Genomic DNA, 17,153 nt, shown 5'->3' on the forward strand with positions numbered 1-17,153 from the left:
CTTGGTTTAATCCCAATCTATACATGGGGGGTGGGGAGGAGGTCCTATTGTGATGATATTACTGTAAAGGCTATTATAAAGGTTACTGTAATATGACTAAGGAAGGACATTCTTTAGTTTATAGCATTTATAAGAGGATGATCCGGAGGGGGGAAGCATATAGTCCCGGACCGTGACACCACCCTTATGTTATCTGGCCAATAGATGATGTGATGCGGAGACAGAACAGGACGCATTGTGTAAGACGCCGGCATGTTGGTCGGGAACAGCCGGTCTTAAAGTTACAACGTGTCCGCAATGTGGCAATAATACATCCTTGTTTTGTAATTTCCTGATTCCAGGGAGCACAATCCCGTCTCTATTATCCACTTCACACTGGCGTGTAGTTCTCCTTGGCACAAGTAAGGATCCCCTGCCATGTGCAGATCGTAGGTATGCATCACAAAAATAATTTCGTGCAAATCCTGGCATAGGATGCACATAATAAAGTATAGTATATAGCAGTGGTCTCAAACTGCGGCCCTCCAGCTGTTGCAAAACTTCAACCCCCAGCATGCCCGGACAGCCAACGGCTGTCCGGGCATACTGGGAGTTGAAGTTTTGCAACAGCTGGAGGGCCGCTGTTTGAGACCACTGCTATATAGTATAGTATGCAGTGGTCCCTCAACATACGATGGTAATCCGTTCCAAACGGACCATCGTTTGTTGAAACCATCGTATGTTGAGGGATCCGTGCAATGGAAAGTATAGGACAGTGGTCTACAACCTGCGGACCTACAGATGTTGCAAAACTACAACACTCAGCATGCCCGGACAGCCGTTGGCTGTCCGGGCATGCTGGGAGTTGTAATTTTGCAACATCTGGAGGTCCGCAGGTTGAAGACCACTGGTATTGGAGGTTATACTCACCTGTCCCCGCCGCTCTGGACCATCACCGCTGCCCTGGATGTCGCCTTCCATCGCTGCGCCGTGTCCCGGGGTGTCCCTGACGCTCCGGCAAGGCCTCTGCTTCCCCGGCATCCTCGCTCTCCGTCGCCGCCATCACGTCGCTGCGCACGCCGCTCCTATTGGATGACGGGATGGCGTGCGCAGCGACGTGATGACGACGATGGAGAGCGCCGACGATGCAGGGGATCCCGAAGAGGACGCGCCGGAGCCCCGAGGACAGGTAAGTGATCGTCAGCGGACCATACGGGGCACCGTAAACGGCTATCCGGTGGCAGCTGAAGCAGTCTGTGCTGCCGGATAGCCATATATGCGATGGCCCCGACATACAAAAGCATCGTATGTTGATGCTGCCTCTGAGAGGCCATCGTATGTTGAAATGATCATATGTCGGGGCCATCGTAGGTCGGGGGGGGGGGGTCACTGTATACTGGTGTCCTGGCATGTGGCCCTCACCTAGGGGCCACAGAGGTGTAAAGAATCACTGACGCTGGTTATAACAGGCTCACACCTAGAGGATATTTCTGCTGCAGATTTTCTATGTTTACACATGTCGGATACGCCGCAGATTTGTTTCAGATTTTTACGCCCCTATTGAATTTAAAGGGGTACTCCACTTAAAAAAAAAAAATTTAAACCATCTGGTGCCATAAAGTTGAAGCGTACCTGTCCTAGTGCAAAAAAAAGAATAAAAGTGATATGTTACTCAGGACCCAATCCTGATCATGTGCTTATAATGTTTAGGTGTCTCAGACCTATATATCCAGAGATATAAGCATTTATCTGCTGGTGAGTTACTTTTTCATTGTGCAGGCTGGAGGGGGCGTGTCAGTCTGTCTCCCTCACAGGAGCAAGCCTGTGCAGTCAGCCAATCAGTACTCTCTACTCTGTAACCCTTTCCTCTGTGGTTTTATGCTGTGTCATGTTACACAGAGGAAGATGCTTGTAGCTTGCCTACAGTAATCAGAAGACATTATGGTGAATTCATAACAGGATAAAATGTATAAATATAAGAATAGATCTATAAAATTAGTGCAATGATTTTTTAGATAAAAGTACAGCATTTTTATAAATACATGTTCTATCTGTTTTATCTTCTCCTAGTAAAGCTGGATGCTAATCAGCATAGCTGTCACTATGTGTGTCATTCATCTTTCACAGACTCCTGAATGTCTGATCAACTTATTTGTCATTCAGGAGCCTGAGAAAGCTTTGACTATTTCAGCATGCTGGGAGTTGTAGTTTAGTAACATCTGAAGTTGCAATGTTTGTAAATAACTGTGTTAGAGCAGCGCTGCTTCCAGCTGTTGTAAAACTACAGCTCCCAGCATGTCCACACATCCTTTATCTGTAGTTTTGCATACACAATAGAAATCTTCTATACTGGATACCGGTATGCTTTACGGCCGGTATCCAGTATGCTGTCAAATCTAGACTAGTCTGTCTGACTAAAAGACAGGCGACCCCTAGTGGTGGCTATTTTGAGCTTGAATTTCAGGTGAAAATGTAAAAAAAAAATTAACAGGTGTATATTGTGAAATGTCATATTATAATGAGTCCTGCAATATATGAAAAGTTTTTAACAATGACTGTGCCTCTTTAAACATATTTTTAAATTATGTACTTCTATAAAAAAAATCTTAATCCTTCCAGTACTTATCAGCGGCTATATGCTCCACAGGAATTTATTTTCTTTTTGAATTTCCTTTCTGTCTGACCACAGTGCTCTCTGCTGACACCTCTGTCCATTTTAGGAAATGTCTAGGGCAGGAGAGGATTTTATCCTACTCTGGACAGTTCCTAAAATGGACCGAGGTGTCAGCAGAGAGCACTGTGGTCAGACAGAAAGGAAATTCCGAAAGAAAAGAACTTCCTGTGGAACAATTAGCAGCTGATAAGTACTGGAAGGATTAAGATTTTTATATAGAAGTAATTTACAAATCTGTTTAACTTTCTGGCTCCAGTTGATTTAAAAAAAATATATGTTTTCCACTGGAGTACCCCTTGAATTTGGAGAATCTGCAGCGTATCCGCCGTGTCGGTTACAATTGTGGGGGACATTATTTCTCTTTAAATATAACTTTATAAGTGGCGGGATGGTTCTATTCTGGAGTCTGAGCAATGGGAGAAATATCTGATTTGGCTCCACCACAACAGGCAGAGAATGACCACACACAGTCTGACACTCGCTGTCAGTGCGCTTTCCTTCCGCCTCATTTACCATCGTCTCTGTTAGGAGAGAATAATCCGGAAAGTTATTTTTTTTTTTAACCCCATAGCTGCAGGGGTATGCCTATTGTTGAGGGCATTTGGATCTCCTTATCTCTGTAAATTAGGGCGCAAAATGCAGTAATGGTGCAAAACTATGTGCAATAAAGGCCACAACACTACCATTTCATAGTAACACTGTAATAATTTTTTTTGGTGTTCTCTGAAAAACCCATCCCCTCATGCCCGTCCCCCTTTTGCCCCGAGACGCGTGTCATCAGAGAAGAAAAGACAGAAAAGAACTACTCCACTTCAGCAGCTCATAAGTACTGAAAGGATTAAGATTTTTTTAATAGAAGTAATTTACAAATCTGTTTAACTTTCTGGAGCCAGTTGATATATATATAAAAAAAAGTTTTTTCCTGGATAACCCCTTTAAATGGGCACTGTCATCTACTTTTTTTTATAATATATGTTGTAGTACTTATGTACTACAACATATCTCTAATATACTTCTATTATTTATTTTGTGTTTAAATTATTTTATTTTTCACTTGAAATCCGGCCACTAGGGTTCTCTGCTGAGACCCAGAGCTTTAGCTAGCTACTTTTTTGCCTGAGGCGAGAATAGAAGATTACCCCCCCCCCCCCCCCCCCACAGTGGTGATATGTAGGTAGCTCCCCCCCATTAGGTAAAAGCTCCCAGTAGGTAGGTGATTTCATCTCTATTTGGTAGCAGTTCCCATTATGCAGCTGTGTAATTCCCCTTTCTCTATTAGGTAGAATCCACCAGCAGGTAGGTAGGGAATCCCCCCTTTCAGCTAAAAGCCTGCAGAATGTATATAGGTAGGTTGGGAATCTTCCCAATTAGGTAGAATCCCCCATTATGCAGGTTTTTAACCCCCCCCCCCCCCCTCCATAAGGTAAAAGGCCCTGTTATGTAGTTAGGTAGGTAATCCCACCAATTAGGTAGAAGCCTCCAGCATGTAGGTAGGTAATTCTATCCCCACTAGAAGTCTGAAGCCCCCAGAATGCAGGTCGGTAAGTCATCCCCCCCCCCTCCAATCTATAAGCTAGAAGCCCACAATATGTAGGTAATTCTCCCCTCCAACAAAACTAAAAGCCCCTAGTTTGATGTGTGCTGGACTCCTTGCTCCTGTGCACGTGGGTGCAGACCAGTCCAGTCCCATGTGGCCCCATGCAGCAGTGCTCCAGGGGCCGCACCTGCCTCATAGGGGCTGTTTATTATCATGTGTTTTTTCGGGTATGTATATAATTCTTTGTTCTCTTATTTTTCAGATCTGATGAACATGATGTGATGAATGTCGCTGTCTTCAAAGCTATACATATAGACATGGGATCTCCATGGTGATAGGCCCGTCACACCTACAGATCGAGCTCTGAAGTCCTACAGCTGTTACACATTTGGGCTCGGCATCTGCTGGTAAGCGGTGTCTCATCTCCCTTTTAGTCATCCTTCCCACTTCATGTCTCATAAATGGAGACATAACTATTTCTTCCTTATCAGCTCTGGACACTGGTGGACCACAGGGTCACCTGCTGTCAATGGTGAATCACATCCATTGATTTTGAGTGTGGTTGCTATGCTTTATTTGTCCTGTGGAGGAGCTGCAGGCAAAATAAGCTAAAAGCTTACCTGTCATATCAAAGAAAATAATTATGCTTTTATATGTTACTCACTAGATCATGGAGATGCTTTACATGTCTAGCTTATGTATGTGGTGGTAGGACATTTATATATCTAGAGGAAGCCCGCACCCTGGCGTCACGACAATCAAGGGTTAATGCTAAACCCTGCAACACTACTCTGCATCACCCCTGTTCACTCTACATCCCCCAAGCTCACTACAAATCTAGTGAAGAATCCAGTGCCTCAGGGAGACAGCACTGACATCCTGTGGTGCACATAGTATTCTAGGGCTGGATGAACTCCATGTAGCGCCATGTAGGCTCTATGTACACCACGTGGACAGGCCCATCTTTAAAGTCCCTGTAATAAAAATAATAAAAAACACTTTTGACACATCCAAAGTTTGGCTCAGCTAAGTGCTGAGACCCCCACTTTTTAATTGCTGGGAGAAGCACATGGCTGCGAGCTTCACTCACCTGTTTGCTGTTAGCTCCATCCATTTGGAGCCCATCTAGTGCAACTGGATTGAAATCGCAAGGAGCAAGGGAGTAAAGCACTGAGACCCCAAAACTTTGGACATGTCTCTGTAAAGTTTTTGTTAAATGACAGGACATTTTACATCCCAGTGGCTGCAGTTCTGACATGGCTCCACAGTCCAGGGAGAGCACAGGCCCACCTGAAATATTCAGGGTCCAGCACACAGTCCTGGCTGGGGGCAGGACCTGTATTCATGGGCCTGAAGACAAGCAAAGCTAATTAACTGATTTAGGGGTCTGATCTGTGTGTGTGTGTGTGGGGGGGGGGGGGGGTGTCTATGGTCGAAGAGAGGCCCCATTCAAAAGTTAGGCATAGAGTCAAGCACTTTTTAGCTATGCCCCTGTGATGTTCCAGTATGGGATATAGTCCCGTACAGTACTTAGGCCCTGTCAGGTTCAGTCCCTCTGTGTCCTAGGGGCTCTTCTGCAGTGTCTCCCCCATAGTAATATATATATTACTGTATGTTTAGTGTTATGTGTGTTATGTATAAAGGACCTTTAAGGACCTTTGAGTTGTCACATGATAATGTGTCCACATGATATATGTTATGTTACCCAGAGAGCACCAGCTAACCAGGTGACCTGCAGCTTGACCTATGGGCTTCTGGCTCAGCCCCCCTTTATAAGAGGGGCAGCCCTTACAATCACTCTCTTAGTTGCTGAGGCACAGTAAAGACCAGACGTCTCAGAGCTAGTGTCCAGCACATCTGGAGGCCTCAAGCCTACCTACAGCCACATTCCAGTAAGTCAAGTCTATGTCTGCTGTCACTACCTACAGTCCAGTCAAGTCTAAAGTCAAGTCTATTGTACTCAGCGTGGCTGAACTAAAGTCTATTAAAGTCACTACAAGTCCCAGCAAGCTGCAAGGTTCTTCTGTGTTACTGGCCCCCTCTCGGGGATCTTGGCCTAGCTGTAAAGACTATGGGGGAGATTTATCAAAACCTGTGCAGAGGAAAACTTGCCCAGTTGCCCATAGCAACCAATCAGATTTCTTCTTTCATTTTTCACAGGCCTTCATAAAAATGAAAGAAGCAAGCTGATTGGTTGCTATGGGCAACTGGGCAAGTTTTCCTCTGCACAGGTTTTGATAAATCTCCCCCTATTTCCATCTGTCTACCTCAGAAAAGCTACTGTTAACCCTAACCTGGTCTTGGACTATTATTGCCCTGCCTAACTTCGGGACAGCGGTACTACCGTTCGGGTGGTTACCGGGAAAACGACGCCCTGGCGTCACGGACATTTAGGGTTTAAGAACACCTTGCGCCTGGCTTACAACATCTGCTCCATACACCTCACCTTCACACCCCAAGACACCACACATCTGTAATATGATAAAGACGTGTCCATACCAGACCACCCCCATAGAGACCATTGTTTGATACAGAATTGACATGTTGTGTATACCCTGACCGGGTGGGATTGTACCTGTGGGACAGGAAGAGAGTGTTTCCCTTTCACCACTAATAGACGAGCTTGGGTTATTCTAGCTGGAACCTTTCTACTGTTTATATGGCCCCAACACAGGTCAACACTGATCCACAAACAAGTCGTGTTTGCTTACTACCTGCATGTGGTATCTACATTGCTTCATATCAGTCAGATCTTATTTACACACAGTAAACATCCATAATTGGGAAAAAATTGGGTAAAAATCTGCAGATTTTCTTATAATAATATGCTCTAATGTTGTCAATAGAAAATCGTCCATTAGTAGATATCAGCGAACTTACAGTAAATTCGATTCGTCACGAACTTCTCGGCTCGGCAGTTGATGACTTTTCCTGCATAAATTAGTTCAGCTTTCCGGTGCTCCCGTGGGCTGGAAAAGGTGGATACAGTCCTAGGAGACTCTTTCCTAGGACTGTATCCACCTTTTCCAGCCCACCGGAGCACCTGAAAGCTGAACTAATTTATGCAGGAAAAGTCATCAACTGCCGAGCCGAGAAGTTCGTGACGAATCGAATTTACTGTAAATTCGCTCATCTCTATCCATTAGTTCACTAATGAGGGCGAAAATCCTCCATTATATTGATGGGCATGTTCTTTAATTTTTTTTTTTTTTTTTTTTTTTTTAAGACAGTTAATTTGTATGACATTGCTTTTATTTTGTATTTTTTAATTTTTTTTACAAAAAAAACTGAATTTTTTTTACAGCTACAAAAAAAAATGGCCCCCGAAAATTGGTGTGTACATTATTTCAACGGGAAATGCAAATTGTACTTGCTATTTGTGAGGCTATTTATTTTATGCAAATGGGCCATTTTATGCAAATTAGACCCACCAGCTCATTTCTATAGAACCTCTACCCCCTAGTTTTTGCAACATCTGGAGGTCCACAGTTTGGAGACCTAGGGGGGAGATTTATCAAAACCTGTGTAGAGGAAGAGCGGTGCAGTTGCCCATAGCAACCAATCAGATCCCTTCTTTCATTTTTCACTGGACTCTTTAAAAATGAAAGTAGCGATCTGATTGGTTGCTATGGGCAACTGCACCGCTCTTTCTCTACATAGGGAATACATGCAACTTGATGCTCCTTTTTGCAATACAAAAATACTCTGAGGCTTCTCAATCTATAGCATTGTTTCCCAACCAGGACACCTCCAGCTGTTGCAAAACAACAACTCCCAGCATGCCTGGACAGCCGAAGGCTGTACGGGCATGCTGGGAGTTGTAGTCAACTGGTGCCATCAACTGGTGTAATCAACTGGTGCCATAAAGTTAAACAGAATTGTAAATTACTTCTATTAAAAAATCTTAATCCTTCCAGTACTTATTAGCTGCTGAATACTACAGAGGAAGTTATTTTCTTTTTGGAATACAGAGCTCTCTGCTGACATCACGAGCACAGTGCTGTCTCCTGACTTCTCTGTCCAATTTAAGAACTGTCCAGAGTAGGAGAAACTTCCCATAGCTGCTCTGGACAGTTCCTAAAATGGACAGAGATGTCAGCAGAGAGCACTATGTTCCAAAAATTTAATAATTTCCTCTGTAGTATTCAGCAACTAATAAGTACTGGAAGGATTAAGATTTTTTAATAGAAGTCATTTACAAATCTGTTTAACTTTCTGGCACCAGTTGATTAAAAAAAAAAAAAGTGGAGTACCCCTTTAAAACACAAAATTCAAAAACCCCTATTGACTTCAATGGGATTCCACAAAACTTAAAGACATGTTCAAATTTTTTTTTTGAGAATCCGGTAAGTGGAATATCCGTACCGGAAAAATTCTGGCTTGTGAATGGGACAGCGGAATCCCCATTAAACACAACAGAATTTGATGGAATTTTCGCACTGAAATTCCGCCGTGTGAACATAGCCTAAGGCAGAAATATTGCGTCACTTTATCTAAGAGCCCAAAGGCATTGTGAGGTTATGGGCCGATGTTGGGGCGCAAATGTGTGGTCAGTCGCCAATGGCAGCCTACTGGGGCTGAGCCATCAGCGAGGAGTTGGCAGAGCCCGACTAATGTGGGTATGGTCAACAGCCTGGCGGCACGTGCCACCCTGGTGTGGAGTGTCATCAGGTCAGTCAGACACCACAATGTATGTTTAAAGGGGTATTCCAGGAAAAAACTTTTTTTTATATATATATCAACTGGCTCCAGAAAGTTAAACAGATTTATAAATTACTTCTATTAAAAAATCTTAATCCTTTCAGTACTTATGAGCTTCTGAAGTTTAGGTTGTTCTTTTCTGTCTAAGTGCTCTCTGATGACACGTGTCTCGGGAACCGCCCAGTTTAGAAGAGGATTGCTATGGGAATTTGCTTCTAAACTGGGCGTCTCCCGAGACAGGTGTCATCAGAGAGCACTTAGACAGAAAAGAACAACCTTAACTTCAGAAGCTCATAAGTACTGAAAGGATTAAGATTATTTTAATAGAAGTAATTTACAAATCTGTTTAACTTTCTGGAACCAGTTGATATATAAAAAAAAGTTTTTTTCCTGGAATACCCCTTTAATGTCTTAATAAAATAATGGCGCAACCACATAAAACTGCCCATCGTCTGTGGTTATTGGTTGGGGCTAAAATAGGAATAGCTGTATATTCCCAGTATACCTTATTTTATAATCTCTTTTATTTTACATTCTGACAGGTTGTTCCGCCTAACACGGCCCCAAGGTATCGCCTGCGACCATAAGGAATTATGAAGAGAACTCGGGGAAGACGATGAGGAGACAGAAGGTCAGTATTAGGCGCCAGTGACAGGTGGTGAAGACCTGTGGCTGAGCCGGACCCAGCAAACGCAATGACATTAACCCCCGCGGTCTTAAGCCGCGTAGTGATCAATGAATCGTAGCTCCTCCAAGCGAAACAGCAGCAGATGTTAACTCTTTCAATTACGTCGCTGTATGACTCCATTCATTACCCTCCATCCACTTCTGTTCCGCTATTATATATATATATATATATATATATATATATATCTATATATATCCAGACCGGAGAACGTCTCCGTAAAGACAAATTGACCTAATATTCTTCTGCGCCAGGATGCCTTAGCAATTCCAGACCCAGGAGTGCGTCTGCCGAGGGGTTAATAGGACCATAAGACAGGATGCTGCATAAGTCATGAAAAAGCGAAGGACAATATTCCAGGGAGATGGGAAGGGTGGGTGAGGGGAAAATCCAGACCAGATTTTAAATACATCTGACGTGAAATCCAACGGCAAGGAGAGAGAGTCAGATTTCACATACACAGAGAGAGAAAAGAAGAAAAAACAGAAGGCAGGAGGGTTTGAGGAAAGCCAAAAGCATCACTAGCGAAGGCAGCGAGAACAAAAGAAACGATAGACGGTGTATAGGTGGAACACAAGGCAGGATTGTGCACCCAAGGGTGCTGGCACCAGCCGTAGATAGGGGAGACAGATACCGCCGGGCGCTCTGCTGCTGTTTTTGGGAAGCGGTGCCGCAGAGGATTTAAGGACATCTCAGGACAAGGAATTAATTCGCACAGAAGAACAGCGGGATTGATGGATTAGCCATCAGACGGACACCTGAGACCACGGACAGAGTCCCGATTTGCTGGGGAGCACCGTCCTATAGGATTATAGGAGATCCCATAGACAACATTGCTATAGCCGGATTCTGTCTGTGCGGTCATACTGCAGTATCTCCTCCATTCCACAGTGGGTTTCTCCTGCTGATACAGCACCTTGGATTACAAAAATACTGCAAATTTTTTTTTTTTTTTTTTTTTCGGAGGAGGGAGGTTGGAAGATTGGAAGAACCTATGGATAGTTGAATTGAGATTTCATCACAGCTCATCCGCCGGCATAAGGAGCGGATTCATAGCCCCAGATATTGTGCTGTCGTGCAATATAGGGTACTGCCACTTCTTGTCCAGGTTCTTCTACCAATGCCTGGAGCCTCTTCTTTATGTCTGTGCAGCCAGACGCCTCTCCTGGCTTCCCATATGGTCAGAGGGGAGAGGGTGAGCTGGCACTTAAAGGGACGCAGGCCTGTCCCCTCTACCCGGCAAACATGCAGGTAAACAGACCCAGGAGCACGGCATATACCTATCCCCCATCCAGCACCAAAGACGAACCCGGATCCTATGCCAAGCAGTTCCAAGCCAGACGCTTCTCATATCATATCGGGGGGGCTGCACCTAGCCCTGGCCCCCACGGACTTCAGAATGATGGTAAGTAAACCGAACATTACAATTCAATATATGCACCTTCTGGAAGATGTCTGGCATCGTATAGCTCAGTGGTCTCCAACCTGCGGACCTCCAGATGTTGCAAAACTACAACTCCCAGCATGCCCGGACAGCCAACGGCTGTCCGGGCATGCTGGGAGTTGTAGTTTTGCAACATCTGGAGGTCCGCAGGTTGAAGACCACTGGTATAGTTGACACTTATCAGTACATCTATAGGATGCTCATGCTCTGTCTATTAAATGAAAATCAGGTGAGGATAGTTAAAACCAATATGTGTCATATTTGCTTTTTTTTTTCCTCACAACACCACATACTGGTCACTGGTGAAATTGCACTCCATGAAAAAATGCAGAAAAATGCAATTTTGTAAGGAGCATCTTTTTAGGTTTGAGAATACAATGGTTAATCTGGATATACTGAGACTTGTTTTTTTGTTTTTTGTTTTTTTTACTGTATTGCGTTGATATCATATGACTAAAGTATCTGTATGATATCTATACTGCAACTAACAAGCAGTAAGCTATGGTTGTCAGCATAATCACTATGTGGAAGACATAAATATAGATACAGTATTGGTGGCATCCCCCTCCCCCTGTATGTCTGCTCTAGCGCAGCTAATGCATAGATCCGTTGCATACAAAGTAGGAAGGGTTGATCTATACTGGAGCTATATCCTCTTGCAATAGTAAGGGAACCTTCCTGACTTGAGACATTTTTCTCCACCATGAGGATACCTTGAGATTGAGAAACCTGCTGGGATTTGAAAATACCTTACATCAGCATTTTACAAACTGTGTGTCTCCAACTGTTGTAAAACTACAACTCCCAGCATGCCCTGACAGACAGAAACACTCCTCTATAGCCTTAACCAGTCTGCAAGTGTCAGTCTTTACTGTAGTCCTGTAGAACTATAATGGGAGCCATATTGTTTACTCAAGTTTCCTGGAAACAGATACAACTAAACTAGTGTGGATCTGGCTGTTGGTAAACTACAACTCCCAACATGCCAGGACATGCTGGGAGTTGTCATTTTGCAACAGCTGAAGGAACATTGTTTGGCAAACACTGACTTACATAATAAAGCGGTAACATGTGCCTCCAGTGCAGTGTTTCCAAAACATTTTCTCCACCATGAGGATACCTTGGGATTGAGAAACCTGCTGGGATTTAGAAATACCTTACACTTAGTGTTTTCCAAACAGTGTGTCCCCAGCTGTTGCAAATCTACAACCCCCAGCATGCCCGACAGGTTTGCAACAGCTGGAGACACACCGTTTGGACACACCGTTTGGAAAACACTGCCTTACTTAATACAGTGATAACATATGTGCATCCAGTGCAGTGTTTCCCAAACATTTTCTCCACCATGAGGATACCTTGGGATTGAGAAACCTGCTGGGATTTAGGAATACCTTATATGAGTGTTTTCCAAACAGTGTGTCCCCAGCTGTTGCAAATCTACAACTACCAGCATGCCCGGCAGTTTTGCAACAGCTGGAGACACACCGTTTGGAAAACACTGCCTTACTTAATACAGTGGTAACATATGTGCCTCCAGTGCAGTGTTTCCCAACCAGTGTGCCTCCAGCTGTTCCAAAACTTAAACTCCCATCGTGGGGCATGCTGGAATTTGTAGTTTTGCAACAGCTGGAGACAAACTGTTTGGAAAATGTTGCCTTACATAATACAGCGGTAACATATGTGCCTGCAATGTAGTGTTTCCCAGACAATTTTCTTCACCATGAGGATATCTTGGGATTGAGAAACCTGCTGAGATTTCGGAATACCTTACATCAGTGTTTTCCAGCTTCAGCTGCAACTACAAGCTACAGCTCTCAAAATGCTCAGACAGCCAAAAAGCTGTCCAGGCATGCTGGGAGTTGTAGTTTTGCAACAGCTGGAGACACACTCTTTGGAAAACACTGTTGTAAGATATTCCTAAACCAGTGTGTCTCCAGCTGTTGCAAAACTACAACTCCCGGCATGCCCAAATCCATACTGGAGCTACTTCCTCTAGAGACATTTTCCCCACCATGAGGACACCTTGGGATTGGGAAACCTGCTGGAATTTAGGAATACCTTAAATCAGTGTTTTCCATTGGCATTGGAGCAGTGTTTCCCAATTAGTGTGTCTCCAGCTGTTGCAAACCTACAACTCTCAGCATGCCCGGATCCATACTGGAGCTACTTCCTCTAGAGACATTTTCTCCAATGTGAGGACACCTTGGGATTGAGAAACCTGCTGGAATTTAGGAATACCTTAAATCAGTGTTTTCCATTGGCATTGGAGCAGTGTTTCCCAATTAGTGTGTCTCCAGCTGTTGCAAAACTACAACTCTCAGCATGCCCGGATCCATACTGGAGCTACTTCCTCCAGAGACATTTTCTCCAACATGAGGACACCTTGGGATTGGGAAACCTGCTGGAATTTAGGAATACCTTAAATCAGTGTTTTTCATTGTCATTGGAGCAGTGTTTCCCAACTAGTGTGTCTCCAGCTGTTGCAAAACTACAACTCTCAGCATGCCCGGATCCATACTGGAGCTACTTCCTCCAGAGATATTTTCTCCAATATGAGGACACCTTGGGATTAGGAAACCTGCTGGAATTTAGGAATACCTTAAATCAGTGTTTTCCATTGGCATTGGAGCAGTGTGTCTCCAGCTGTTGCAAAACTGCAACTCCCAGCATGCCGGGACAGCCAACGGCTGTCCCGGCATGCTGGGAGTTGTAGTTTTGCAACAGCTGGAGGCTCCCTGGTTGTGAAACACTGCTCCAAAGCCAATGTAATTGCGAGTAATAAAACGGTGGCCAGATCTACAGTTCCTGAAGTCTTTCTAACCTCAAATATTCACTCATAGGAAATGGATACACTAGGCTAAAATTGTTTGCTGACATTTCCGGACACGGTCGCATTCCAGATTAAATCGTGCTATTCGGCCAATTATATCACGGCCGCCCCCCTACCGATATGGGATCATATACCCAAGCTGTGTTATTGAGAAAGGATATCCTAATAATAAATAATGGCGGCCACCCACATCATAGTCTGTGTGGCCCGCCTGCAGTCTGTAGCGTCCCCCACCAGTCCGGTAAAGCAGATTATAGATCTTCTTTATCCCGTCCTCCCTATGGGATCAGCCATTACATTACACCAGTTCGTGCGACGATTTTGGATGAGAGGGGGGGGGGGGGGGACTCCCCCCCCGCCCCCCCCCCCCACCCTATTATGACACAACACCTGCAATGCCCACATGGGCCGATTACCTTCCGCGCATTCCAATGTAAATAATGGCGACCATCTGCGGAGGAAACGTTTCCAGCGAATCAGTTACATTTTCCGAGAGACGAAGATCCCAGATTTCCTTGGGCTGGAAAAAAGATTGTTTTATTAGGAGATTATCGATAGGACGCGAGCGTGCCTGGGAAGGAAAGATTAAAAAAAAAAGATGAAAGGAAAATATTATAAGAAGAATAATACTGTAAAAAAAATTATTTGTTTCTAGGAAAGCTGGGCTCTCTGTTTCTAGGAAAGCTGGGTGATATCCAGGATGACTGTTACTGCTTGGGTTGTCACCAATCTGCCTAATGATGGGTTATAGCAAAATTAGACAGATGTGCTGTTCAGGAGCTTAAAGGGGGAACTCCGCTGCTCAGCGTTTGGAACAAACTGTTCCAAACGCTGGAGTCGGTGCCGGGAGCTTGTGACATCATAGCCCCTCCCCCCTAATGATGTCATGCCCCACCCCCTCAATGCAAGTCTATGGGAGAGGGCACGCCCCCTCCCATAGACTTGCGTTGAGGGGGCGGGACGGGACATCATTAGGGGGGAGGGGCTATGGAGTCACGAGCTCCCGGCGCCGATTCCAGCGTATGGAACAGTTTGTTCCAAACACTGAACAGCGGAGTACCCCTTTAAGAAAGCCGGATAGCAGCCCATGTGGGAACTGTAATGGTGGCTATATTAGTTGTCACTTAGCCGTTACCAAAAAAAAAATGTTAAAGGGGTACTCCGGGGAACTGCATACATCTCCTATACAAAGGATCTGACCGATGGGACCTCTACAATTTCTTGTACGGGGCACATCAACATACTCTGCGCACATTGACCCCCACCTTCTAAGACAAGTGCAAGTGGCGGCCCACTTAGCCAATCACCGGCCGCAGCGATGTCACACCTCCGGCAGTGATTGGCTGAACAGGCCGTCAATTGTGCTCGTCTCCAAAGGTGGGAGCTGAAGTGTGGCAAGGCGGGTAAGTAGCCCGTACCCCCCGTGATCAGGCACTTGTCCCCTATACTGTGGATATGGGATGAGTTCACTTCTCTGGAGTAGCCCTTTAACTAAACTTTGAGGACCTATCTGGCGCCATGACACGTATGTTATAGTACAGTGGTCCTCAACCTGCGGACCTCCAGATGTTGCAAAACTACAACTCCCAGCATGCCCGGACAGCCAACGGCTGTCCGGGCATGCTGGGAGTTGTAGTTTTGCAACATCTGGAGGTCCGCAGGTTGAAGACCACTGATATAGTAATTTTATATGAAATAGTAGACATTCCTCTGTTATTCCTCCTGAAAATGTATTAAAATATAGGAGTATCCCTACACACTGAAGCTGGAATTACAGTTTTTAAGGGCAAAAATGCTGCCACCAGATGTTAGCTGGGAGTGCATAGGAAAATATAAAAATGGCATACCCACATGGAGTCCTTTTTTTTTGGGGGGGGGGGGGGGGCGCATTTCCATCTTCCTTTAGGCTTGCTGGCAGCATGCTAAGGGTATAGGGTTTCTTCACAACATTTTGGTGTTTTTCCTCCCTTAGGGCGCGTTCACACGCTATTTGTTTTTGCGGCTTTTCTGCTGCGTATTTGAAAGGGTGCGGGCTCTTCTCAGCTGTCCGCAGCAGATTTTCCACGGAGGAATTTACGCTGTGGAAAATCCGCCACAAGCCCCATTGAAGTCAGTAGAGACTGCGGCGGATTTTCCGCAGCGTAAATTCCGCTGCGGAAAATCTGCTACGGACAGCCGAGAAGAGCCCGCCCACTTTCAAATACGCGGCAGAAAGCCCGCAAGAACAAATGGGTGAATGTACCCTTAGACTTCTATGGGAGGAAAAAGAGCCAGAAAAACACTATGGGGGAGATTTATCAAAATCTGTCTAGAGGAAAAGTTGCTCAGTTGCCCATAGCAACCAATCAGATCTCTTCTTTCATTTTTGAAAAGGCCTCTGAAAAATGAAAGAAGCGAGCTGATTGGTTGCTATGGGCAACTCAGCAACTTTGCCTCTGGACAGGTTTTGATAAATCTCCCCCTATGCATATTTAAAGCGTACCTGTCCTAGTGCAAAAAAAAAAAGAAAAAAAGTGATATGTTACTCAGGACCCAATCCTGATCATGTGCATATAATGTTTATGTGTCTCAGACCTATATATCCAGAGATATAAGCATTTATCTGCTGGTGAGTTACTTTTTCATTGTGCAGGCTGGAGGGGGCGTGTCAGTCTGTCTCCCTCACAGTAGCAAGCCTGTGCAGTCAGCCAATCAGTACTCTCTACTCTGTAACCCTTTCCTCTCTGGTTTTATGCTGTGTCATGTTACACAGAGGAAGATGCTTGTAGCTTGCCTGCAGTAATCAGAAGACATTATGGTGAATTCATCACAGGATAAAATGTATAAATATAAGAATAGATCTTTATAAAATTAGTGAAAGGATTTTTTAATAAAAGTACAGCATTTTTATGAATACATGTTCTATCTGTTTTATCTTCTCCTAGTAAAGCTGGATGCTAATCAGCATAGCTGTCACTATGTGTGTCATTCAACTTTCACAGACTCCTGAATGTCTGATCAACTTCTTTGTCATTCAGGAGTCCGAGAGAGCTTTGACTATTTCAGCATGCTGGGAGTTGTAGTTTAGTAACATCTGAAGCTGCAATGTTTGTAAATAACTGTGTTAGAGCAGTGTTGCCTCCAGCTGTTGTAAAACTACAGCTCCCAGCATGTCCACACATCCTTTATCTGTAGTTTTGCATAAACAATAGAAATCTCCTATACTGGATACCGGTATGCTTTACGGCCGGTATCCAGTATGCTGTCAAATCTAGACTAGTCTGTCTGACTAAAAGACAGGTGACCCCTAGTGGTGGCTATTTT

At 44.5% G+C, this 17,153-nt stretch overlaps 1 protein-coding gene across 1 annotated transcript in view; it reads left to right on the forward strand.

Moving 5' to 3' along the window:
• FGD1 (FYVE, RhoGEF and PH domain containing 1) overlaps nucleotides 1-17,153 on the forward strand; it is a 187,949-nt gene that overhangs the window by 20,800 nt on the left and 149,996 nt on the right. Inside the window, exons 4-5 of the mRNA XM_056537762.1 lie at nucleotides 4,453-4,597; nucleotides 9,434-10,981. Of these exons, the coding sequence (XP_056393737.1) occupies nucleotides 10,717-10,981 (265 nt within the window). The 5' untranslated portion in view covers nucleotides 4,453-4,597; nucleotides 9,434-10,716. The remainder of the gene's footprint in view (nucleotides 1-4,452; nucleotides 4,598-9,433; nucleotides 10,982-17,153) is intronic.

This window comes from Hyla sarda, chromosome 9 (assembly GCF_029499605.1).
Source record: "Hyla sarda isolate aHylSar1 chromosome 9, aHylSar1.hap1, whole genome shotgun sequence".
NCBI classification, from domain to species: Eukaryota; Metazoa; Chordata; class Amphibia; order Anura; family Hylidae; genus Hyla; species Hyla sarda.